At 36.3% G+C, this 27,472-nt stretch overlaps 1 protein-coding gene across 1 annotated transcript in view; it reads left to right on the top strand.

Moving 5' to 3' along the window:
• The window catches only part of LOC482176 (transmembrane protease serine 11E), a 42,461-nt gene that overhangs the window by 5,185 nt on the left and 9,804 nt on the right, over positions 1 to 27,472 (top strand). The window contains exons 2-9 of the mRNA XM_038555118.1: positions 9,448 to 9,572; positions 13,551 to 13,672; positions 16,087 to 16,154; positions 19,703 to 19,866; positions 23,007 to 23,045; positions 24,623 to 24,800; positions 26,136 to 26,395; positions 27,190 to 27,332. Coding sequence (XP_038411046.1) covers positions 9,448 to 9,572; positions 13,551 to 13,672; positions 16,087 to 16,154; positions 19,703 to 19,866; positions 23,007 to 23,045; positions 24,623 to 24,800; positions 26,136 to 26,395; positions 27,190 to 27,332 — 1,099 coding nt within the window. The remainder of the gene's footprint in view (positions 1 to 9,447; positions 9,573 to 13,550; positions 13,673 to 16,086; positions 16,155 to 19,702; positions 19,867 to 23,006; positions 23,046 to 24,622; positions 24,801 to 26,135; positions 26,396 to 27,189; positions 27,333 to 27,472) is intronic.

The raw sequence follows: 27,472 nt of genomic DNA, 5'->3' as shown, positions 1-27,472 counted from the left end.
AAAAATATGTATATATTCCATATAGATGATTCCACCATTTATTTTCTTATTTGGTACTTATCAACAACCCTTTAAGGTAGATAATTTTAATATTACCATGAATTTTTACATAGGAAGCCAAAGATTAGGAAGACTGAGATTTCCAAATCTCTGAGTAAGTGATTCGTAGAGCTGGAGACATACTCCAGAGGTATGGGAACATGCATCTTTCTCAGCTGAATTCCTTTTTGCACATAAGACCTAATGTAAACCCCTGACACATGGAGCAGAGTTGCTCTGGGTCAAGTGGCACTAAGGCTTGGGAGCCTCATTTCTCTATCTTCTCCTTATCCTCTTAGGCACACAGGAGGCAACTTGAGGGATTGTTCATCCCACTTTGAAAACAAATTAATTTCTCATCATGAAGTAGGAAATAGTGACAACAGCCAACATTTGTTGAGCAGTTACTGTGTGCCTGGCCTGATGCCAATTGTTCTGTGGGTGTTATTTCATTTAACCCTCAGAAGAACCCTATATTTAGGCCTTTCATTAGCCCCATCTGTAGATGGGGAAATGTAGACTGAGAGAGAGTAATTTCAGAGCCACCTAGTGCGTGAGAGGGTGAGAGGCAGAGCCAGAACTGAATCTAAACTGATGCCAAAGCCCAGACAGATCTTTATCCCCCCTAAGAAGTAAGATGGAAGTCATTTGCTAAAAGTCATAGAGTATAATCAAAAGAGTATCTTAAACTCAGCTGCCAGAGAATATTAAGTAAGGATATTTTATCATCTTTCTTATATAAAGTATAAAAAAATTAGTTTCCCAAAGATAATTTTTTTCAAAGATAATTACATAAAAGTGGCATTTACCTTGATTGCAACTCATCTGTTTTGCATATTGCAATAGCATCAGACTTAGCTATGTATGAGGGACAAGAAATTTAGGGTAATAGTGGTTTATAAGAAATGGAATTAATATAAACAAGTCTGGAGGCAGGCAGGCCTGTAGGGAGATTCGCAAAGTAAATCTAGGCTTCTACCTTTGCGCTGTCCCATCAGCAATGAGTATGTGTCCTCTAAATCATGGCTCAACGGGATTGCCTGAGCTCCAACTAGCACATACGCATTCTAGCTAGGAAATGCACGTCAAGATTCTACCCTCTGGAATAGAGACTCCATTAGTCAGAAATTATTCACATGGTAACTCCTATGGACAAGGGGCACTATATTCTATTTTCCAAGATGGTCGTGTGCTCAATCAAATATCAAATCAAATATCAAATCAAATCAAAAATCAAACATTGTATTATTTAGAAAAAATATTTGGGGTAGACACCTATAAGTATCTACAGGCATATTAAGTTTGAATGATGAGAAGTATATCCTATTGTGATCAGCAGTAGGCAGTAGATAGATATATGGGTCTGAAGATTTGCCATGTAAATTGAGCTGCGGATATGAATTAAGGCCATGAGCATTGGTAACTGAAATTATTTCATTCTTTTGGATAAAATAATACCTCTTTTATAATTTTATGGTTCTAATGTGGTATCGCATTCAAAAGTTAAGACTCAACACTTCCATATATTATAGGCCAGCAACAGGGGCAGGAAATTTATTGATCAAGAAATCTCACTTCTGGGGCAGCCCTGGTGGCGCAGCGGTGCCTGTAGCCTGGGGTGTGATCCTGGAGTCCCGGGATCAAGTCCCACGTCAGGCTCCCTGCATGGAGCCTGCTTCTGTCTCTGTCTCTCTCTCTGTCTTTCATGAGAAATAAATATAATCTTAAAAAAAAAGTTTATGACTTCCTTATATGAAACTTGTATTATTTAAAATCCATTGCAGTTCCTTATTTTGTTCCAGTCATCTGGCATGTGGCAATCGGAAAAATGACACATTTGAAAAATTACGTTAAAGCTAATTGTTTAGTAAATGTTGAATTTTAATTATAAAAATGTTAAGCATTTTTAAGTTAGGTGAGGCATGGAATACTAACTTTGGTGGAAATTAAAGAGCATCTAGATCATTTAAAGTCCTCATCATTTTTTAACAGATGAAGAAAATGAAAGCACATTTCAACATCATACAAATTGAGGGTTAAGGGATGCTGGAACTTATGTGATGTTGAATATACTTTCAGTTTTCTCACCTAAGAAACTTCAGACTTTGATGAAACGACTTAATCCTTAAGCTAAAATCTTTAGGACTAAGATGCAGGTCACTGGTCTTACAGTTCAGAGCTATTGCTACTATATAATGCCAATTGTAATAGGAGGCAACTAAACGAAGTCATGAGAAAGATTTGGTAGGAAGACATCTAACATTACAAAAAGTTTCTGAAAGTCTATATTAGCAGCCTCGAAAGTGTCTCTGAGCTTAGGTTTCTCAGCTATTTTTCTTCTGATAACACCTGCCACCACATACTTACATACTCTGTTAATTTTTATTTTTCCTACATGTTTTCAAGTGTGTACAATTCCCTATGACTAGCTGCAATGGCATCCCTTCTCAACATTTCTGTGGGAAACCATCGCTTTTAAAGTTCCTTATTGAGATCATGCCAATTTATTATCTTGAAGTAGAAAGAGTTTGAGGAAAAGAAAGCAAATATATTAGTAGAATTAAAGATGAAATAGCTCAATTTATGAGTCTATAAACCCATACATAATTACTTAATAATATCTTTAAACTTTGTTGTACCATATCTATCTGTGATTGTACATTTCTAGAGGTCAGGCAAAGTGTCAACCTGAATCTCGGTTTGTAGATTCCTGTGCTACACCGTATCTGGCTGGGAACTTAATAAATACCTTGATGATCACACAATGGAGATCAGAGACATTCCTTACTGTTGAGGTGCCACTGATACTTGCCAGTAATATAAATCATATATTTAACAAAGTCTTATGATTGCATACATGATCTTCACAACTTCCTTTTAAAGTAGGTGGAAAGAAAGATATTATCACTTGAGTTTTATGGTTGATTAAATATAGGAATGGGTAAGCTGTGGGCTTTGCTTAACTTAGCAGTTAATGAGTGGTAGGGTCTTCTGTCACAATGTTCATTAAAAACTTACTACTGTACCAAATAATACTCTATTTTTGTGCCTACAATTTCAATAATCTTTAAATACTTTATAATGTGAAGATACCATTAAGGAGTCATTTAATAATAATTAAGGAGTATTGTCAGATATTTAAAAATATTATCATAGAGATTGGTATGAATGATTCATGTTGCCCCTTCCTCCACACTATCAAATTGCTTTTATTAAATAGTAATTAATGTCACTTGCCTATATTGAAGGAAACACTAAGAGTATTATAAAACTAATTTTTGTTTCAATATTAGGAATATTGTAGCGAATATAGTTCATTACATTACATAGTATTTTTTTTTTATGAGGAAAAGAATTGTATTGTTACTGAATAATTGCTCATTGTTTATCCTGTGGTTGCCATGAAAAATGTACCTGAACGGGGTTTGCTCGTTTGCTTTGTTTGTTTTTGTTTTTGAGTTGGCTGCTGGAAAGCTACAAATTTTGTGGCTTGATTTAAGGAAATGTCTAGGTGGTAATTAATGTGGTTTTAGTGTTGCTCATTCATATATATGTGTATATATATATATATGTACATATATATACACACACACACATATCTTTACTCATATGTATGTATCTCCTTATAAGTAGTTACCTTAAGCTAATCTAGAACAGGGTGGAATATAAATTAAAATATTTATAATAAAAACAATGGGTTTCTTACCACTTATCTTAGTGCTATAAAGAGAAAATGGAAATGGTTTTCTGGTAATTAGACAACTACCTTGTTGTAATTGTAACTTTTCTAGGAGAACCATTCATAGTTTTCATTCTTGAGAATGCACACATAGTTCAGTCCAAGGGCCTGGCTGATGTTATTAGACACTTTATAGGTATGTTTCTATAGCAATTAATAGGACAGAAATATGTTCTTTGCAATTTTATGAGAAGTAATTTATATTTCTTTAAAAAAATAACCCAGCAATGAAAAGATATGATCTATTCACACATACACAAATTTTAGTTCCACCCTGTATATTTTTATAGTCTCATTCAACAAAATATAAGAAAGATTAAAGGTCTCTCCAATGCCGGCTGGTTTGAGTCTTTCACAGAGGAGAAAGCACCTGAAGTATTTGTGTGGATAGGAAAAGCAGGCACAACTCAATAAGCTAAAGAAATAAGCTAGTTGCAAAAATGTAACAAAAATTTAATATTTATTAACTGACATTTTAAGTCCTAAGCACTGATTTAGGGGATTAACAATGTCATAAGGTACTAGGTTGTTACTTCATTGTAGTATCTTTCTTCATGCTTTTGTTTTGATATTATAATATGCAGATATTCAGTAACCTCAAATAATAATGTGTTTCCTGATATTAATGTGCCCTCATTTGCATTTGTCACTTTCTATACTATGATAACATTTTACAGTGGATAGATCAAATAACAGTTGGAAAATCAGGTATTTTAAGCACAGGTGATATAGAAATATTAATTACAAACTTGACATTATATAAAATGTTTTCTGGAGATTGGGTTTTACTTAAATAGTGACTATAATCCACAATGTCCGACCTGTCTTTCCTTGTGTATAATATGCCAAGTTAAGGCAAACCAGAAGTGCTTTGAGAGATATGAAAACCCATATTGTGGTGTGGACAAATGGTCAGTTTAATCTGGTTTAGTCAACTTCAATTCAATTCCTTCTATGAACATATCTTGAGCATGTGATTGGAGAATATAGAGATAAGTAAGGCTCAGTCCCTGTCCTTAAGGAGCCCAAAATATGTACCTTATTGTGATGCTCAGGGTAAGCCTAACTGAAGTGGAGGGGATTTTTTGAACTGGCTCTTAAATACGCATGAGCTTTTAAGATGCAAGCAAAGCATAAACTCTGTTACTCCATGTAGGAGGCAAGCAGAGGCAAAGGCAAAGAGCCTGAAAGCTCATGGGGAAAAGATGAATGCAACTAAGGCCAACTTGGGTTTCTAGTAGTCTCAGACATTGGCTCCATCATTTCTAGAAAGACAGCTTACTGTCTGGAATGCAGAATGATTTAGAGATTATGAAGACAGAAGAGAAACCTGTTATTAAGCTATAGGACAAGTTTAAGTGAGAATTCCAGAACAAAATCAGTGGCAATGGGATTGGAGACAGACTACATTAAATTTGCCATGCAGATGAGACTAGAAAGTGAAAAGATTATTATGGCTTCCCAACACAATTAGCATTGACTTATAGGCTATTGCTTAAGTCAATCATCAGTAAACTATGGTCCACCACTTGTTTTTATACAGTGCTTGAGATAAGAATGATTTTTATACTTCTATGGCTGAAAAGAAGAAAACTATTCATGACAAGAGAAAATTATATGAAATTCAAATTTCAGTATACAGAAATAAAGTTTTATTGGAACACAGCTGGGCACATTTGTTTGCATATTGTCTATGGCTGCTTTGTGGCTATACGGGCACAGCTGAGTCGTTGCAAAAGAGAATATGTGATCCAGAAAGCCCGAAATAGTTACTATCTGGAACTTTATAGAAGAGTTTGCTGACCTTGATAATAATGCTTTGGAACCACCAGCTTTATAGATACCATGTACATGTTCATTTAAAAACATCTTAGCTGGACTGGGTTGACGAAACATGTAGTCTAAGAATATAAGTGCTGCTTGTCATTACAGAGGATGAGCAAAGAGTTTGAGACCCACTGTTAATCAGTCTACGATGGTGGTGTTATGTGGGGGTTTGTTCCAATAAACTTTCCTCTGCAGCACTCTGAGCCATGACTTACTCTCCATGCTTGCCAAGGGGTGTATTTGCCTTAGTATCTTTTTTTTAAAATTTTTTTTGCCCTTGCCTTTTTGTTGTGGTTGCTGTTTTTCTTTTTCAGTACTCTTATTTTTATTTTTAAAGATTTTATCTATTTATTCATGACAGACCCACAGAGAGAGGCAGAGACATAGGCAGAGGGAGAGGCAGGTTCCCCAAAGGGAGTCCGATGTGGGACTCGATCCCAGGACCCCGGCATCACACCCTGAGCCAAAGGCAGACATTCCACCCCTGAGCCAGCCAGTTGTCCCTCATACTATTCTCAAAATGACACGTTAAGAAGTGATAATGATAATACAACTCTGGGCATGTTACTTGTCTTCTGGCAATTTTAGGCTTATAAAAATATACCCATATTTTCACTGCTATATTCATCATTTAATCACATATGTCTTCAAATTGAAAGGAAAAATCATAGAAAAAAAGAAATTTGACACCATCAAAGCTGTAAGAATTTATCCAATCTGTCTGAAGGTGATTTTACCTGAAAAGATTAAGTTTCAACAGACCACAAGAGAGACAAGGGTTTATATACAGGAGGGGTTAATCGAGGGTATATTGATATGTAATATGGATTTACTCCTCCATTTTACCTATTTTATTGAGCACACTTCTACCACATTACCAGAGTATTGAATCTCTTTCTAAGAGAGGAACAAAAAAAGTAATTAAGAAGCAGGGTGATTGGTTTGAAAAGCAATGCCATACAGACTGGAAAGGGAAGGGATAATGTTTCAAAGGACAAACATCTCAGTAATGTGGTCATTACCATTATTATTAATAATTAAAATAATGATGATAATAATAATAGTCCTTGCTGATGATTTTCTGCTTGTGAGTTCAAAGTAATAAAAAAAACTTCATCGTTTTTATCTCTACATAGCTAATCATGTTAGGTGGGGTCTGAAATTATCACCTCTGGTTTAGACATGGAGAAAATAAGAGAGAGAATTGAATCTAGTGGTACAAGATTATATAGTAAGTTGGTGGCAGGACTTAGAATAAGACTCTCCTAATTGTTTATCAAAGTATTTTTGATGGATTTTTTTTTTTCTTATCCCATGCTACCCATCTTGTCTCCTCCAAAGCCACCAAAGACAACATCACTAAAATAGTTGTGAAAGGTGGGGGTCAGGAAAGGAGAACACATCAATACCTTGGACATAGTTGTGATGGGAAATCCAGAAACAAGATGTAAAATATTCTTTTCAATTGTTTTTACTTTTTAAAAATCTCTCTTTTGTTTAATTCAAAAGCCGTAATGATTCTGGTTAAAAAAAAAAAAAAGAATCCACAATCATACAGAAAGTAAATAAAATTAAAGTTTCTTTCTTATTTCTGCTCTTACAGTTCTTGCTCTTAGTAATTTTGTGTCTGTATACATTTTGCTATGTACATACACAGTTTCATTATTTAAAAAAAGACTGGAATATAGAATGCATATTTTTCTGCAGTATTTTTTCCTTAAATAAATCATTGACTATTTCCATGTTAATCTTTCTAAATTTATCCCATCAATTTACCAGCTGCTCCATTTTACTTTCTGTCTTGATTAAAAGTTATAGAACAATTAGAACTTCTGCCATATTTTACAACTCTACACAATGATCATACATTTTTGATAATTGTAGCACATTTGCTACAATTACAAATTCATATTCTTTATCTGGCATGTTTTGATGTCAATTGAAAAGCTCTTCCCTTCCCGTATTTCCCCCAAAGTTTTGCTTACATCTGCCTTATGCATCTCCTTTCTCTGCAACAGGTGAATGGCAAGCATTCCGAGAAGAAGAAACAGGGATCAGTTTTTAGGTTTCTTAGGCACATTTGCACATAAAAAATTAGTAACTCCTCATGGAGCGATCTTTTCATCTTGCAGTAATTGCCATTTTAGGATCAGGTGTTTGGAATATCACTCAAGGGAGCCCTGAAGATTGAAGAGATGGAGGAGAAGAAGATGAAATGTCCTTGGCTACGGTCCCATTGGAAAATCACAAGAACAAGGCAGGAGACCTAAGTAGAGTCTCTGGAGCCTTTCCCTAGATCTCAGTGCCTTCAGGAGGAGCAGAGTCATGTAGCAGGAATGACAATATTGACTTCTGTGACCATGTTCCCATAGAACAAAACATCAAGGCAGAGCCAGGGTGTGATGACGGTGTGATAGGGACCAAAATGATATCACATGTTGGTCCTACATAACCCAAAACAGAGTCCCCTTGATTCTTGTAAGCAAAAATTATTTATTGCAAAAATAGCTTTGCAGTTTGCAAGAAGTTTCACACTCATGATCTCATTGAGGATCCCACAATCAATCAGGTATTTTAGACACAAGGGCTATACTGTCCCTTATTAACATATAAAGAACTTAGCACAGCATTTAAATGATTTGTCCAAGTTGCACAGATGCTAAGGAAAGAGCTGGATTCAGAATCTTTCTGGTTCTGATTGAAGTCCTGTGCTCCTCCAGGATAGTACTACACTTCCTCCCAGTCCTCACGTAGCAGACGGCGCTCTGAAGATAAGCGTACATGCCAGGGATTGTACCAGGGTGATAAACACCTCAAGAAATGTAAAATAACAGCTTCATATTCAAACTCCTTAGCTAACTCTGACTTCTTATTCTTTATTCTAGCTTTTGAGTTCGCCTAGTAACTATTATAACACAAGGGAACAGCAATCATACTAATTAAACAAAAACCCAGCTGACCAACAGTTTTCAGTAACATGTTTTTGAAGGCAGAATAAATGGGAGAGGTTGAGGGAATCTTACGCAGAAAGGATTTCCTGTAGCGTTACTGAGGTTTAGAGTGCAAGCACTCAGGTTCTTTAGAAAAGAGCTCTGGTTATCTCTTAAGTGTGTCCTCAAAGTTTGTTTGTAAATAAATCAGACAAATAGAGGGTAGAATTAGAAATTCTATCTGGAACAGTATGGCTCAAGCTGTAACGTATTTTGTAGGCCATTTACGATTTTAGAGTGGTGGGATGCCTGGGTGGCTCAGTGGTTGAGCGTCTGTCTTTGCCTCAGAGTGTGATCCCGAGGTCCCAAGATCGAGTCCTGTATTGGGCTCCTCGCAGGGAGCCTGCTTCTCCCTCTGCCTGTGTGTCTGCCTCTCTCTGTGTTTCTTTCATGAATAAATTAATAAATAATTAAAAAAAAGATTTTAGAATGGTAAAAACAGGCTTTAAACATTGGCATAGCTCCAACTGTGCTACACTTAGTATTTTGGACAGCCAGCTCAGTAAATCATAGCTAACACATACACGGTACTTTCTACGTGTCACACACTGTCGTCGACACTTTATACAGAGTAATTCATTTAATCCTTATGACAATCCCATGAGATGGGTACTACCATTATTATCTTCACTTTATGGAGGAGGAAATAAGCACAGGGATGTCAAATTACCTGCCTAAGATCAGGTAACCAGAGCCAGGACTGGCTTCAGCACCCTGCAAACCAGGATGTGTTCTAAACCAAAATGGGACTCTACCCCGAGTGTCCTGAATTCCCCGGACATATCTGCTTTACCTAAGGGGTAGGTGGGGTGCACCATGTGATATAACCCATTTATTTGCTTTCTTGCTCAGGCCAGCTGTGGTGAAGAAGAGGAAGAGAGTTTGTTTGGAGCCCTGGGTTATTGGCCTCATCACCTTTATCTCCCTGATTGTTCTGGCGGTGTGCATTGGACTTACTGTTCATTATGTGAGATATAGTGAGTATGAGCTGCCCTAGCATCATGTGACTTCCCCCAAATATTCCTTCATGTGCACTCCTGTTTTGATTTGTCTCAGGCTTATTCATTCATGACTGCAACTCATTTGCATAGCTAGTTCAAAGAATCCTTTGCAAACGGTCTTGTTTTTCTCAATCCTCACAAGCCAAAGAGGATTTTTTTCTTCTATCTTTGATGGAGCAATGTTTCCTGCTGGGAATAGCATGCTAGATTTTATATTCATTAATAAGCGATAAGCAAATATTGCATAGGAAAAGACCATAGGAGAGGTAGCGTTGAGTTGTTTGAGGATGTAGGGCAATCGCCTTGATTTAAAATTATTCCAACTATTTGAAATCCTGAGAGCCCCCAAGTTAATTACATCATCAAGGATCATAGAAAAGTTGGCTCTATTCTGTACTAATAAGCTGGAAAAATGCTCATAATGATATATTGTTTAGTAAGTGCCTATTTCTGTTATTTTAAATCTCATCTTGGGTTGTACTGCATGTGATTAAAGGAGATAGGATATGCTGAGAAGGTTAATTATAAAGAGGTTAACTCTGTGGTAATCAGGTATCTCACAACTAGATGAACCATGAGTGCTCTGTTATTAGAAAGGTCCCCAGGGTACTTTAGGACTGTTCTTCCAGGGTGTAATAACCCTTCTGAAGTTTCCCTCTACTCTGCCTCAAGTTATAATTAGTTGACTCTACTACGACCTATTGGCTTAGTATCTCCCTTAGTGACTACCTAATGCTTTGATGTTCAAGACACTGTAACCAAAGAAGCTAATTACTTGATTCTAATTTAATTGGGAATTTGCACAAGTTGCTCTCCTGTAAAAAGACATAATGATCTGTAAATTGGTTATCTTCTTCCACTAGCAGACACAATCTCAATTCCAATCTCAATTTCTAAAGCAAGGTAGATCATTTTGGGGTAGTTTGAAGAAAAAATATTTAAAGCAAAGACTTTTTTTTGGTAGAACTTACCCACACACAAGTCTTTAAACTTTGGAGTATCTACATTTTGGTTATTTCTCTGGAGCATGTTTTTAATTAAAAAGAAAAAAAAGTGGCTAAAATGACTTTTTAATTCTACAGTTCTGTTATGAATATATCATCTCATTATACTGTAGACATCATTGTTCCTCCCCACAGATGCCCAGCACTGTATTTTGTTCATTTCTGTATTTCCAGAACTTAGCAGGATCCTGGCACATATTAAATACTTAATTAATATGTATTGAATACTGAATGATAAAGATTAGTGAATCGTACTTATGATATTTTCATGGGAGCTGACTTCAGTTTGTCTGGCTTCACAAAGGATCCCTAGTAAAGCTAGAGGTCTCATTACCTCAGTGAGAGAAAATGTTTCTTACTGCTTCTCCCTTTGCCTCTTCCCAAGCCATCTTGCTCACACACATAACAATGAAAACCTGGCAAGATTTTTCCAGTAACCTGCTTCTGGGCCCTATTGTCTGGATGATCAGTGCAGTATTATGGAACACCCAACATCCACTGCCCACACAGCACACCTGAATAAACAGTGATTGTTGTGATACGTGTTACTGTCTTGCATGTGTGATCTGCCCTCTGTTTGGAGACACAAAGAATAGAGTGAATATAGCATATAAGCATTTAGGAGTTGGCATAGCTAGATAACCAAAGTAAACTAAAGAGTTACAGAAATAGATTAAGTTGGAGGTAACTCATCTTGAAAAAAACCATCAATTTGGCATAAAGCCCAGGGCAGCATAGAATTGTGTGTGCAGCTGGTGTTCAGGGGCCTTTGGGGCTGCATTTCTGCCCCTCTGAGAATTAAATGACAGAAGGTGACTCTATTATGAGCAACATCCATGTAGGTTACAGATTCACAAACTTTTTAGAAACTTATCAGCAAACTAATATTCATCCTTATTTTTCTTACTTTTCTGTTAATATTTCCCAGTAATATTTTCCGACAACTACACGTGCCATATAATTCTGGCAACTGGGAATATGTTTTGACTTAGTGACCTGTTTGAGTCTATTGAGCAAAGTAAAATATTGACTACAGACAAGTTGTTCATTTGGTTGAAGCATATGAAATTGTCGGTATTTGACCATTTTTGGCTTATATAAATGGCAGTTTCAAATATATCAATCTAATAATTTAAAAGAGAACAGGACCAATATGTAAGAGTCAGTTCTTCTCTCTAGACACTAACTTTTCAGTGAGGGATTAGGTCCCGCCACCTGCAGCATCACGTGGGAGTTTGTTAGCAATGCAGATTCTTAGGCTCAATTTAGACCCAGTGTTCAATATTTCCATAAATTAAAAACCTTACTCGAGATTATGTGTATTTCCAGGGTCTTGCCTGCCTTTCAGGTCTCTCTGGCCATTCAGGTGAAGGCCATTTAATGAAAGGAAGGTAAGGAAAGAGGGAGAAAGGCAAAACCTCCTTAGCCTCTCACTTCGGTGGCTAATTCCCAGGAGGCCCTGACCTTTCAGGCTGCCATCCATCTCCTGTTTGCATCACTGGCCATTTCCCAGCCTTATCAAATCTTTTCCTACTCGAACCAAATCCTTTGGATGGCCAGAAAGTTCTTTTGAAAATTTCCAGTAGTTTTTCCCACCCCAAGAAGTGGTACGTAAAGAGGATTTGTGCTCTGAGAGCTGGACCTTGACTTGAAACCCAGTCCTGTCTTTTCTGGCTATGTCATGTTACGGCTGGGCAATTTACTTACATTTTGGAGACTGTAGTCCTTATCTGTTAAATGTGGACAATACTGCCTTCTCATGAGATATGGTAAATTAAATGAGATACGTGAATGTACTTGGGACACAGGTGCCCAATGTTAGTTTCCTTTTCCTCTTGGGTTCAAGTGAAGATGGAAAGAATGAGAAGCAAGAGAGAAAAGGAGAGAAATCGAAGATGGATGAAGTACATTCCATTATCCTATAATAACTACACACAACTGTCTTGATCACCATTATATGTCTTTTTTAAAATGATTTTATTTATTTATTCATGATGCAGAGAGAGAGAGAGAGAGAGAGAGAGAGGCAGAGACACAAGCAGAGGGAGAGGGAGAGAATCAGGCTCCATGCAGGGAGCCCAATGCGGGACTCGATCCCGTGTCTCCAGGATCACACCCCGGGGCCGAAGGCGGCACCAAACCACTGGGCCACCGGGGCTTCCCACACCATTATATTTCTAATACTCAATACAGAGTCATAGAAAAGGTAGTCAGCATTAATATTTGTTGAATGAATGAATCTTAGGGTTCCATGCTTGCTTCATGTATAGAAGGGTGATGAATGATGCATTAATTTTCAGTGGGCCAAAAATGTGGGCTGCTTAAAATGGGTACAGAAAGTGCAGCCAGTGGCAAGACAAGACAATCCCTGTGGCTGTTGGGAGAAAATAAATGGAGTGACCATACCTGACCATAGCCAGGTAAAAACCAAGTGTCACTTTAAGGTTATGTCAGATGGTAGGTCTAGCTCTCTAACTGAACACCAAGCGTTTTCATCTTCTTTACCTCAAATAAATTTTCTTATATGACAGTTCTTGTGGCCAGAATTGATATGGTTTTATGGTTTATTGAATTGGGAGAAATCTACTTTTGCAATATAAAAGTGCTTTTACTCTTGGGAAACTTCCAAGTCCATTCTTGTTTGTATGCTCAGATGGCATGACTTGCTGCCTCTCATGCTAATTCAGAAATGGGTAACACATGACTAATTAGCCTGCAGGAACACCAGGCATAACTTATGGCTTTTACACTCTAAATCTTATGATGATGAATGTTGGTGTCTTTTATTCTTAGATAACCATGAACTCAGGGCAAGATGATGGAGATGTTGACTTGGGGTAGGGCCATTCTCTCTAGTCTCAGTCTTTCTAGTAACCACCAAACATAGAAATAATGATGCTTTACACACATCTGGTGAAAAGTATGATGGTTTTCTCCCCTCTCTTCATAGATCAAAGAAAGACCTACAATTACTATGGCACATTATCATTTACAAGTAACAAACTGTATGATGACTTTGGAAAAGAGGCTTCTAAAAATTTCACAGAAATGAGTCAGAAAATTGAATCAATGGTAAGCACATTTTCCCTCCATTTCTATTCTAGGGCATTTGCTCTCACTTTATATGGTATTTTTTGGTACCTAGGTTTCAAAACATCCATTCAACTGATCTTGCATACCTTTGAAAAATGGGAAGCAGCCCTGCCAGAGAAATATAAAACAAAAATGACAATACATGACTTGGGAGAGTATGCCTTGCAAGGTTGAACCAAGTGAACTTTATCCCTTACTTCATGTCCTTCCCACTCACTCTTCCAAAGCTAGTGCTACAATTTTGATCAGCAGAGTCCAGAAATTCTGGGAATGTGAGGATGACCCAAAATATGACTGCTGTATCTCAGAGAAGACACCTTTGAGCACAAGATTGAAACTATTCAGACACATACTTGACTAGTATTTTCATATTCAAATTTTCTGACCTGGGGATCCCTGGGTGGCTCAGCGGTTTAACACCTGCCTTCAGCCCAGGGCATGATCCTGGAGTCCCAGGATCGAGTCCCACATTGGGGTCCCTGCATGGAGCCTGCTTCTCCCTCTGTCTGTGTCTCTGGCTCTCTCTTTCTCTCTCTCTTTGTCTCTCATGAATAAATAAATAAAATCTTTAAAAAAAACAACAACAAAATTTTCTGACCTTGGATTACTTTTGGGTACATAAGTCTATAGGAGACACATGGATACTCATCTCTATATTTAAGGCTTCAACATTCATCCTCAGAGATGAATTAAATGTTTTAAAAAGTAGAAAAATGATCAGTATAGGCCAAGAGAACAAGAGCCTGGGTCATGATTTCTAATCACCATCAGATTACTTAGAGAATCACTTGGACTTTTCCTGACAGTCTGTGAGGTAATTAGTGGTATGATGTGATGGGAAACAGCCTAACCTAGAAGTTGGGATACTTAGTTTTGGAGCCATCTACTACTGATTTTCATTCTTTCACAAAGTTTGTGAAAATTAAGGCATTCAACTAATTTCAAAATTGTCTTCCATTTTCCATATCCTGAGTAAGAAAATAATGGAAGTTACCCACCTAAAAACTACTTGATAGACTAGAAGCCTGAGGATTTCAATACCTTGATAAGAAGGAGCTCAAATTCTGGTTGAATACAAATTCAGTATGTATAAGCACTGAATCAGGGAAATATCTGAATAAACTCTTTTCTAGAGCTATATATATAAAATAAAGGAAAGAAAATGGAACTAATATGGTCAAGAAAAGATGCAACTATTTTCCTTGTCTTTTATACCATTCACTAAAATAAATTTTATAACATCCAGAATGATTTACGTATAAAGGAATAGGACTCTAACACTCTTCAAAATTAACAATAATTTTGAAATTATTTGATTAAATATAAGCCCTCAAATAAAAATATCCAAGTGAATGTGGTCATTAGGGGACTCACTTGTACTATGCTGATTTGTCCCATAATTGAAGTAACTCCCCTTGGGCACAAAGAAAGAGGAGTCAACAAAAAATGTGAGTAAAAAGGCTCATTGTTTCTGTAGTCAATCACCAGCTTGCTGTGACTGTGTTTGGTCGATAGTCACACACGGAAGTCAAGAAATCAAGTAAACTTGACATGTTTAACTAAAAATTTAAGTTGGCTAGAATTCTTAATTGTAGTAGTAAGAAATATCTCCACAAGATACATTTTTCTGCCTTATTAAAGTAAACCTTACAGGGACACCTGGGGTGGCTCAGCATTTGAGCATCTGCCTTTGGCTCCAGGTGTGATTCCAGAGTCCAGGGATAGAGTCCTGCATCAGACTCCCTGCATGGAGCCTGCCTCTCCCTCTGCCTGTGTCTCTGCCTTTCTCTCTGTCTCTCATGAATGAATAAAATATTTTTTTAAAAAATGAAATAAACCTTACAGAACATATTAGGCTAAGTATCCTAGTTCACACAGACCTTTCTAAGACCATTCTGAGTCCTGAATTAGGTGCAGGTTATGCCAGGATGTTCAGCAACTTTTCCACTGGTTTTAAGAACCATGTGATACTTGTCACACACTCATATCTATGACCCAACCATCACTTGGCAGAATTATTTCATTTCTTTTGTTTATCTATAGTAGAAGTAAGTCTGTATCTCAGGGCATGAGATATAGACTTCCTCTTAAAATAAACGTGTTTATTCTTTTTAGTATCTTTCTGAGTGTACCACAGCAAATAGCACTCTTGGCCCCACTACTATCGTTCCCAGAAACTGTAACTCCTAAGACAGGATTCATTTGAAATCACTGAGTAGAATACCAGAAAAGATTCTTCGAGATTTTTCTAGTTGAATGCATTGTAAAATGTTGGTTAATGCTTTCTGATTTGTTTTTTGTTTGTTTTGTTTTATTTTTAAATTTTCCATAGAGCTTAAAATGACTTGCAGGAAATTATTCTTGTTGACATATTTTGAATATTTTTGGAACAGGTGAAAAATGCATTTCATAACTCTCCATTGAGGGAAGAATTTGTCAAGTCTCACATTATCAAGTTCAGGTATGTAGATCTAAAATTACAATTTCTGAATATAAGTTAAAAATAAAACTGTTAACTTGGTCAGTAATAAATACTATTTGAAATGTTAATGATATGATATAATTCAATTAAACCAACATTCATTTGACAACTGTTCTAAGACATGGGCTATAATTTGCTTTACTAATTCTCTAAATCCATAAGAAAGCATTTGCAAGGTGATGGATTTCCAGAGACAGAGGTATATTATTGAATTGTATTTTTGGAAACTAATTAGCATAAGTAGGAACCTAAACCGTATTCCTAGTTTAATAGCCAATTGTCCCCTATATAAAATGATTTAGTAGATGATATTTGTCTTAAACTCTTGGTTGTTCTCTTTATCAGTTTTATTTTTTCTTTTCTACCCCTTTCTGCTCCAAATATTTACCTAAGAAAATTCCAGATCTAATAATCAACGTCAATAAATAGAAGCTCAGAGCATAATATTTTAAGCAAAATACTATATGAGGGTCTTAATTAATATATTGTCTTAATACAAATTATTTGTATTTTTCAAAAATAGAATTAGAACTGTTTCCAGTATTATTTCAATGTCAAAAACTCCAAGAGTTCCTTCTCAATCTATCACTTAGCTGACATCTGTGGTGTTACTTTGACCACTGTCTTCTGAAAAGTCTATATTCTCTGGCATTTGAAATACTATTCTCTCTTGGATCTGTATGTACTTCTCCAATCCTTAAATTTCCACTCTCTCAAGGAGACTTCATGCACCCATGTGACCTCATATGTTATTGAAATCCAAATTTCTATTTCCATCTAAACTGCTTTTTTTGATTTCCAGAACTATATACTATGCACATCTCCACATGGAGATTCCACAGAAAGTTCTCTAACTCAGGTAAAACCCAACAACACCAATGGGAAACTTGGACATCATCCTATGCTCCTCCATGTTCCCGGGCTTCTCACATTTTATGAATAACTAAGTTCTACCAGTTTTACCTTCCAAATCACTTTCCAATTTGTTTACTTTTTCATCCCAGTAATCTTTCTACTCATTAGTATTTCTTCTGCAATCAATAGAAAGAAATGCAAGTTTGTAGGAAAGATGAAATCAATCTTAGAGATGCTGAATTGAGATAGTAGGAGACACATGAGCCTAAAATACAGGTCTTACTCAGGGAAGGAAAAAGGAACTGAGTTCAAGATGAGCCTTTGCTCATTATCAACTCAAAATACTGAAAAGTGTGGATGTAAATGGAATTTCTCAGAAAAAGGGTAATGCAAAGAAAAAAATGATGATGAAGAAAATCTGAAGGGGCAGCCGGGGTGGCTCAGTGGTTTAGCACTGCCTTCGGCCCAGGGCATGATCCTGGAGACCCGGAATCCAGTCCCATGTTGGGCTCCCTGTATGGAGCCTGCTTCTCCCTCTGCCTGTGTCTCTGCCTCTCTCTCTGTCTCTGTCTCTCATGAATAAATAAAAAAAAATCTTAAAAAAATCTGAAGAAAACAATACCTAAGTATTTGGTATCTGGAGTTGGGGGAAAAATAGGAGCCTACGAAATAGGGAAGGAGAAGGGAAAAAGAGAAATCATGAGAAAGGTACCACTGACATGAAAGACAAAAAGCTTCAAGCATGGAATGGTCAGCATTGACAAAATACTCCTGAGAGACCAAGTAATATGATTGGAAAGAATTCATTGGATATGTCAATAAGGAAGCCATTTAGTGTAGAAAAAAGACTCAGTGGAATGGAAGAGGAGGTAGCAGTTTGCAAGGAACTAAATATGAGGCAGAGTATAATTTACCCTTTCAAGAAGGTTTGCTGTGATAAGAAGATGAGACATAAATTGAATAGCTGGGGTAGAGAGAAGGTTTTGTTTGTTTTTGTTTCTATTAGTCAGTATAGGAATAGTTTAAGAGAAAGAAGAAAGAAGAAAGAATTGTTGTACAGAGTTGCTTAGTCAGTGAAAGGGGGTGAGATACATAACAATAATCTCATTAAAGCCCTATTTGGGGGATCCCTGCCTGGGTGGCTCAGTGGTTTGGCGCCTGCCTTTGGCCCAGGGCGCGATCCTGGAGACCCGGAATCGAGTCCCGTGTCAGGCTCCCAGCATGGAGCCTGCTTCTCCCTCCTCCTGTATCTCTGCCTCTCTTTCTCTCTATGTCTATCATAAATAAATAAATAAATCTTTTATTTATTTATTTATTTATTTATTTTTAATTTATTTTTTATTGGTGTTCAATTTACTAACATACAGAATAACCCCCAGTGCCCGTCACCCATTCACTCCCACCCCCCGCCCTTCTCCCCTTCTACCACCCCTAGTTCGTTTCCCAGAGTTAGCAGTCTTTACGTTCTGTCTCCCTTTCTGATATTTCCCACACATTTCTTCTCCCTTCCCTTATATTCCCTTTCACTATTATTTATATTCCCCAAATGAATGAGAACATATAATGTTTGTCCTTCTCCAACTGACTTACTTCACTCAGCATAAATAAATAAATCTTTTTAAAAAAAAGTCCTATTTGTTTTTTTCAGATTACAAAAACAGTACAAACTTATATATAAAATTCAAATAACATGCTATTAAATAAAATAGAAAGCAAAACTCCCTCTCCAATAATTCCACTTTCAGAAATAACACATATTCTTAACAATTCATTGTGTTGATTTAGCCAATGACTTTTGATGGACACTTGGATTGTTACATATTTTTTTCTGATATTTAAAAACAAGGTTATGATAAACATATATATAAATCTCTTTGCACACACAAGGGTATATTTGAAGAAAGCACTGTTTCAGAGAGAATGGATCATCAAATGGTAACAAATTTATAACTGGTAAACAAAGCTGACCTCTAAAAATAAGGTTTTAATTTATATTAATAATATATTAATACTAATAATATTATATTAATTTATGTTAAATGAGAAGTCAACACATTGTATGGTGAGGACTGTATCTCTGAGAACTAATTGTATGTGAAGAGGCTAGAATAGAGAATGAGAAAGAGAGGTCAAAGATGATTCCAAGTAATTCATTCAAACAATGCTAAGGCTAATTAATGCTCTACCTTGAAATTATAATCACATGAAGTCAAGATGATTTGGTTAAGCTTCCTAATATCCTTACGATTAGAAGTTGTTTAGGAGAGCATGATGTTGCTTAGGAGATATCATTGGATTTAAGCCACTGGGAATTAAGCCTGAAAGCCAAAGCCAGAATTGATTTCATATTGACCATATGTTATATTGGATAGTATTGAATGGTTGACAAGAGAGTGTCTTTTTATATTAATAACTAGATATTTTGGTGTTAAGGGAGACTGTAAACATACTAGCTTACTATCAGGGAGGCTGAGTTGGAAATTTTATATGTGATAAATGATAGGAATATAGAAGAAAATAAATTGTATCTTTTCAATTACATTATGGATTTGTTTTGCGTATGTGTTTTACATGGATGATAAAGAAAAAATAGATTGTTATATTACCATAAATCTAATTATGAACTATATCTTTTAAAACCGTATTTTTCTTTTTTTCTTTTTGGTCCACAGTCAAGAGGAACATGGAGTGTTGGCTCATATGCTGCTGATTTTTAGATTTCGCTCTACTGAGGATCCTGAAGCCATCAATAAAATTATTCAACATGTTCTACCTGAAAAGCTGCAAGATGCTGTAGGACCCCCTAAATTAGATCCTGAATCAGTTGAAATTAAAAGTAAGTTTATTTCTCTTATTTAGTTTAATTCTCTTACATATAGAACAGCTCCATGTTACTTTTGGTCTTAGGCACTGATTTTTTTTTTTTAGGGGAAGATGGGAGGGACAAAGGGAGAGAGGGCTTGATGTAGAGCTTGATCTCATGACCTGAGATCATGACCTGAGCCAAAATCAAGTCAGATGCTCAAGTGACAAACCACTGAGGTGCCCCTTAGGCACTAATTTTTAAAAATTGTTTTGGATGTCCTTTAATTATGGAGTCTTGCCACAACAGAACATTTCTTTTGGGCTTAAATTGGTACTAATGAAGTATTTTAATACTACCCTAAACTTATGCTTCCTATGCAAGTCTGTCATTACCTCTGGGCCTGGGTTCTTTCCTGTATTGGGTCTTATACTTCAGCTATAGCATCCAATTATAAGTGAAGAAAATGGCTTTGTATATTCTTCTCCTTCTTCCTGTCACTTCCATTTTATGTTCTGAGGGTATGATGTGTGGAAAGGGTCATGACATCCACATGTTTGCCTTCAAGTTTCATTGATATACCTTGTTACAGCTTCTTCCCTTAAACCATTTACCAATGAAAAGTTTATAATGTATTTTCAGTTATTTTTGGTATATTTTACAACTAATTTAAAAAGTCTGAGTTTTTTGTTGAGGGTAGGGGAACAAAATAAGCAGGGATAGGTCCTTGTTACTAGAAAATAAGAAACAGGAGATCCTCAATGGAAGTAAAGTTTGGTTAAGAGTCAAGTTGTGTGCTATACAACAATGCTAGTCAATAGAAATATTATGTGGACCAAACATATGATATTACATTTTCTAGTAGCCACAATAAAAAAGTGAAAGTAATGTGAAATTCATTTAAATAATTTGATGTTTAACCCAATATATCAAAGTATTATTTCAACAAGTAGTCAATAGAAAAATTATTTCTAAGACATTTCATATTCTTTCTTTTCTGTACTAAGACTTTCAAATTTAGTGTATATTTTATATTTATAGCACATTCAGTTTAGACTAGCTATACTTCAAGAGCTCACTAGACAAATGTGGCTAGTGGACACAGTATTGGATATGGTATAAGTAGAAAGTAGGAACATAAGTTGCTAACATCAACGCTGTTAGACCTAACTAGAGAACTGACCCGATGATCACCTACCTTGCTTGCTTAGGAAGGAAGGCTTGAGTAATTAGGACCAACTACATAACTTATGCAGCCTGGTACAAAATTTTGGACTCTTTTCAAAAAACAACAAAAAAATACTGTTAAGAGTATTAAAATATGACTTTTTTCTACAGTCTCTCTTGACTTGCCATGGTGTTTTTATTTGCTAATTAACACCATTCTAAGTGAAAAAATGAAAATTTTAAATTACTAGCAAGAATTGTATTATTCATCTTCATATTGTAAAATATCAATTACATATGTGAATGTAATTTCATCTAAGTATGCAGAATTATGAAAATTATACAGCTGTATTTCATAGCTGACACATTCACGAATTTAGTTGCTAACAGATCAATGGAAACAGTATACACAGCTGGCTTGACAATTCTTGTTTCCCCTGTTGATATGTGCACATTTTACCAATACTATCTACCTTCAGCTTAAGTGAGGAAGAATTAAAAAATCCTTCTATGTCGTTATTTTCAGCAGAATCTATTGGCTGATAAAAAGACATAATGGGAGCAAGAAAGGATATAATAGGCTCACTTGGTGTGTGTCTAGTAGAATGCTTACCTTCTTTCTGTGTTCTAAGCAAGTTGTGCTTCAAATAGGACTGACAGTGCTCCCTGGTTCTTTAGTGGTAGACATCACACATTTATCTTACTTTGAGTTTGCTGAACATTGTGGATTCACCAGGATTCTTGAGTTCATAGTGTATCATGAATGATACATGCATATGGAGAGCTAAGAATTCATGGACACATATTGTGTGTATCTCTTCTGCTCACACCATGCCCCATTATTCTATTATTCTATTTTTAAAGCACAAGTTATGAAATAAAAAATATCAAGAACTTTAAGAGTGCGCATTTAATGAAGTGCAAAGTCATGCTGAGTTCAGGACCCAATGTAGATACACATCCATTAAGCTGACCCTGTTAGTAGTATCAACATGCAAAGCCAGAACTTTCTCTAGGAAGAGGGTGAGATAGAGGAGAACAGGTTATTTGAAACAGGGAGATTAGTGGTTATGGTATTTAATATTTAATGAGAATAAATGGTCACTTTCTTATTTGAGCCATTTTCCCCAAAAACAGCCAGAAGAGAAAGTCAGAAAGAAGTACTTCTAGAATATAGATTTCTAGCATATCAACACTTTTAAATACTGAAAGAAAAATTAACATTTACATTTTTGTATTTAGAATTCCTATTCTGCCATATGCAAAGAAAATAGTTTTGGTCTTTGGAACTCTACTGAATCAGGACATTAAATGCATAGAGTTTTATGTATCTGTTGGTTGGCTTAGTTTTTGCATAGGGTTAGGGCCTGATCATTGAGAAGTCAATAAGCTAAAGAGCCATGGGCTAGAGTTGAAAAGAGGGCAAATTGTCTTCCTAAATTTGCAGAAAGAAAAATTAGAGAAGGATAACATTATTTTTAAATGGGGGACAGATTTATAGACCTGCTACTCATGTGTGTTATACAAATGGGGCTATGCCTATGAATTCAGTAAAGGAAAAAATCTGAAATAATGGTCAGTAAACATATCATTACATTTAGGGAATCAATACATGATTTAAAGTAGTATTCCCCAAAAGGAGGAAATACCACATCTCATTTTCTGGTATGAAACTCAGATTTCTGTGTTTCATCACAAAACTACTGAATCAGAATTACTGGGAAGAAGAACGGGAATTGCCAGTATAAAGATGCTCCCCATGTGACTGTTATCCTCACTAAAGTTTAAGAAACACTGCTTAGATCGTCCTTTTCCCAAGGAATGACCACACTCTGTCTATAATAAACTGTGTTGCTATTTTTGTTTTGTTTTGTTTTTTTGTTTTTACAACCTAGAGGTTCTGTCTTATAACAGAATTAACCACCTTTCCTATTTGAAGTACTCAGAGGCATTATGAAATTCTGATGTGCTGGCCCTGTTCTATTCACCATTTCTGTGTATTTCAGAAATCAACAAGACAGAAACAGACAACTTTATAAACAATTGTAAGTGTTATATATTTTTAAAAATTGCATTACCTGAATGTAAAAAGTTAACACTGGATCATTTAGGTTTACTTTGTAAATAGTTTGTGTGATGTTATAGGGTCAGAATAAAGTTTGGTCTGTGCTCAGCTCGGGATGCTTTAACTTCTCTCTGAGGCACATTTTCTTACCAAAGAATAAAAAAATTGGGAAAACTTTGGAGTGGATATATAGTTGCCTGTGACAGATGTGTAAAAAAGTGACTTGAACCATTGTTAAAGGGAGAAGAGACTCAATGTTCTTACTGCAAATATCTACAATATATTCTCATAAACATTTTCTAAAGATTATGTAAAAGTAATCTGTATGTTGGAAATTTTCAGCTACAGGCAGAAACTTATTGTTATTCTACACTAAATAAAATCTTCATGATGCTATTAATTCCATACTATAGAAATCATAGGTAACCATGGAGTTGGGATATATATTGGTAAAATTACTGAAGGCCCAGATAATATTTTCACTTATGTTTTAAAAATACTGACTCTAGGCCTGGTATTTCCCTTTCCCTAAAGCAGGGTACCCACCCCCCATGATCTAGAGGATACATTTAATAGGTATAAAATTAGTAGATAATATATTTATCTTAAAAGGTGGAAAGAAGTACACTACTCACCAGCTTAGAATATTGGTTAATTCACAAACTTGATTAAACATGGGACCAAAGAATAATCCTGTTACCTAAATAGTGTGTATTCTTGCCACCAATATTTATTCTGAAACTCTTGTGTGCTAGTTGTGTATTAGGCAAAAGGGATATAAAATGGATGAGATATAATTCTTGCCTAAAGCAGCTCATGCTCTAATGAGACTAGATGTATGAACCTAATGTGTGGATACATAATTCTAAAGCAGTAGTTCTCAAACTAGGGCAATTTTGACCCCTACAGGATCCCACTATGACATTTTGGTTATCATGATGGCAGGGGGAATGCTACTGGCATCTAATATGTATAGGCCATGGATTCTTCTAAATATCCTGTGATGCACAGCATAGCTTACCACAACAGAGAATTATCCATCTCAAGATGTCAAGGGTGCCAAGGTTAAGAAGCCCTTTTATAAGCTATATATACATATATATATGTTATATGTACACATATGTATACATATATATTATGTGTATGTACTATACACTTATATACAGTATACATGTAATATGTATATAATTAGTACTGGTAACTATTAGCATATATACATGTTTATACAGACAGACATATATACATATGCATATATGTACACACACATATATAGAGATGATGATGAAGATGATGGAAGTATCATAAAAGCCATAACTAATCCAGTTTGGGGGCAGAGGAATTGTTAGAGAAGGCATCCCAGAGGAGGTAATGATTGACTTAAATCTTTAAGATGAATAGTTATTAAATTAATGAATGGCTATAGTTTAAGGAAAATTGAGAACAAGAGAAAATGCTTGATACTATTGGAGCACAAAGTACAAAAATTTGAGATAGTAATACAGTTTGATACGTAAAAGCAACTGCTAAGTAAGGCATCACATCATCTCTCTTTGACAGGCTGTGGGACACGAAGGAGTAAAACTGCAAGACAGAGTCTCAGGATCGTTGGTGGGACTCAGGTAGAAGAGGGTGAATGGCCGTGGCAAGCTAGCCTGCAGTGGGATGGAATCCACCGCTGTGGAGCAACTTTAATTAATAGCACATGGCTTGTGAGTGCCGCTCACTGCTTTAGAACGTAAGTCCTGAATGACTGGCTTGTGAATGACTGGGGTAAGCAAGGTGCATCGGGTTTTGGCAGGAAGGAAATACCTCATGAAGTTTGAAAGAGATGAGTTTAAAGGTTTTAATTTTTATTTATTTATTTGAGACAGAAAGAGAGATAGCATGCACACGAGAGAAAGCATGAACAGAGGAGGAGGGAGAAGCACGCTCCCGGCTCAGCCGGAGCCCAAGGTAGGGCTCAATCCCAGGACCCTGGATCCTGACCTGAGCTGAAGGCAGATGCTTAACCGACTGAGCCACCCAGGCACCCTGAAAGAGATGAGTTTAATATAAAGATAACATATACATCCCAAGAGTGGGACACTCATAAATCTTAGTGAGAGGTTTAATAGTCTGAAAATGGAAATGGCATCAAAGTACATGTAGATACATTATCCACAATAATTTGTCAAAGGAAGCAGGAAATTTTTTAAAGATTTTATTTATTTATTCATGAGACACACAGAGAAAGAGAGAGAGAGAGAGAGAGAGAGAGAGAGGCACAGACACAGGCAGAGGGAGAAGCAGGCTCCATGCAAGGGAGCCCAACATGGGACTCTATCCCTGGTCCCCAGGATCCCACCCTGGGCAGAAGGTGGCGCTAGACTGCTGAGCAATGTGGGCTGCCCCGGAAGTAGGAGTTTTAAATAAATTTTAAAGCCATCTTTTGACTTTGAGCTTGATGTCAAAGAGCCATATCTCTCTGCTGTATATCTATCAGAGATGGGACTAGGGGGATGGTAGGTCAGTGGGGAAATCCCACATGGCAAGAAAGAGTTAAATATGAAGAAATTTGGTAGTATTAAATTATACCACTAAGTTGACTATTCCATTCCTTGGAATACAACCTTCAACCCAATGCAAATGCAAAATGCCTATGTAAATAGGATAGTAATGCTTTGTTATATTTATGTGTAGCCTTTGCAGTTTTCAGAGAAATGTGTATGTTCGTGAGTAGGGGATATGGTGCATAGAATACATTTAGTTCTTTGATTCCATATAGAATATGCTTTCCATATGTCTCTTTGAATCACTGATTCCTAGAAATGTCAAAAAGTCCTAGGATCTGGAGTGAGCGACTCAAACGCAGAGTAGCATGTATCTCCTAAAAACCATGCCACTGTGGCATTTCTCTCTGATATTACTCCTGAGCCTGATTCACAGATTAGAAAGAGTTTGCTTTTATATATAGAAACTATAATTTTAAAAAGAAAACTTATATTGACACCAGCAGCCTAAATTGTTTAATATAAGTCATTACATTGGTAGAATGGTAAAGTGGAATTTATTCTTTGTACTTTTTTGTCAGGTATAATGACCCAGCCAGATGGACTGTTTCCTTTGGAGTAACAATAAAGCCTCCAAAGATGAAACAAGGCCTTCGAAGGATATTTGTCCATGAAAAATATAAGTATCCATCACATGACTATGATATTTCAGTAGCAGAGCTTTCTAGCCCTGTTCCCTACACAAATGCAGTACATAGGATTTGCCTCCCTGATGCATCCCATGAATTTCCCCCAGGCAGTGAGATGTTTGTGACAGGATTTGGAGCACTACAAAATGATGGTGAGTATCTGAAGAGCAATCAAACCACAGTGACCCAATTTGGTATCCTAAGGCATTTTCCAGCTAAGGATGGAAATGTCATTATGCCAAAATATGTTGGTGGGTTGGTTTTATGGACCTGGGCAAGTCAGGCCCTATTTGTGGACTAAGTCATTTAAAAGACACATACATTCCTTCATTGCTTTAGGTTACTATCAGTATTACTATAGGAATGGTGCTTTGTAAGGTGTCTGAAAGAGTAAACGTATCTGAACTCTTTACTAGGGAATAAACCGCATAAGAGATTGGGGATCATTAATATGCCTAAATTGTGATGATTAGAGAATCAAAATTCCACCATTATCCCTACTGAAATTACATTCTAAGTATTACTATAGGATGGAAGTCACTTAAACAACTTAAGGTACTCTCATAGGTGCCTAATTTTTCATTTAAAGTAGTTAGGAAATAAGTCTTTCCCCAAATATGACTGTAACTGAAAAAAAATACATATCCTATATTGCCGTCTCATCCAATAATTATGAAAGATTTTCTTTTTTTTTAATTATAAATTTATTTTTTTTGGTGTTCAATTTGCCAACATATAGAATAACACCCAGTGCTCATCCCGTCAAGTGCCCACCTCAGTGCCCGTCACCCAGTCACCCCCCCCCCACCCACCTCCCCTTCCACCACCCCTAATTCGTTTCCCAGAGTTAGGAGTCTTTCATGTTCTGTCTCCCTATGAAAGATTTTCTTGAGGTTTATAGAATATATGTATATCTACAAATATAAAGGCTATTTTTTCCCTTTAGGTAGCAGTCAAAATCACCTTCGGCAAGCACAGGTGGATCTCATAGATACTCAAACCTGTAATGAACCCCAATCTTACAATGGTGCCATCACTCCTAGAATGTTATGTGCGGGCTTCTTGAAAGGAAAAAGAGATGCGTGCCAGGTACATAGTTTGACTTATTAGTATGCTGCATAATTTTTTGTTCACCTTTTATTTTGAAATCATTATAGATTTATAGAAAGTTTACAGAGGGGTCTCATATATATTCTTCACCTCCATTTCCCCAAATGTTATGTCTCACA

The sequence above is a fragment of the Canis lupus genome, chromosome 13, assembly GCF_011100685.1.
Source record: "Canis lupus familiaris isolate Mischka breed German Shepherd chromosome 13, alternate assembly UU_Cfam_GSD_1.0, whole genome shotgun sequence".
NCBI lineage: Eukaryota > Metazoa > Chordata > Mammalia > Carnivora > Canidae > Canis > Canis lupus.
This window is presented reverse-complemented; position numbering and strand designations above follow the sequence as displayed.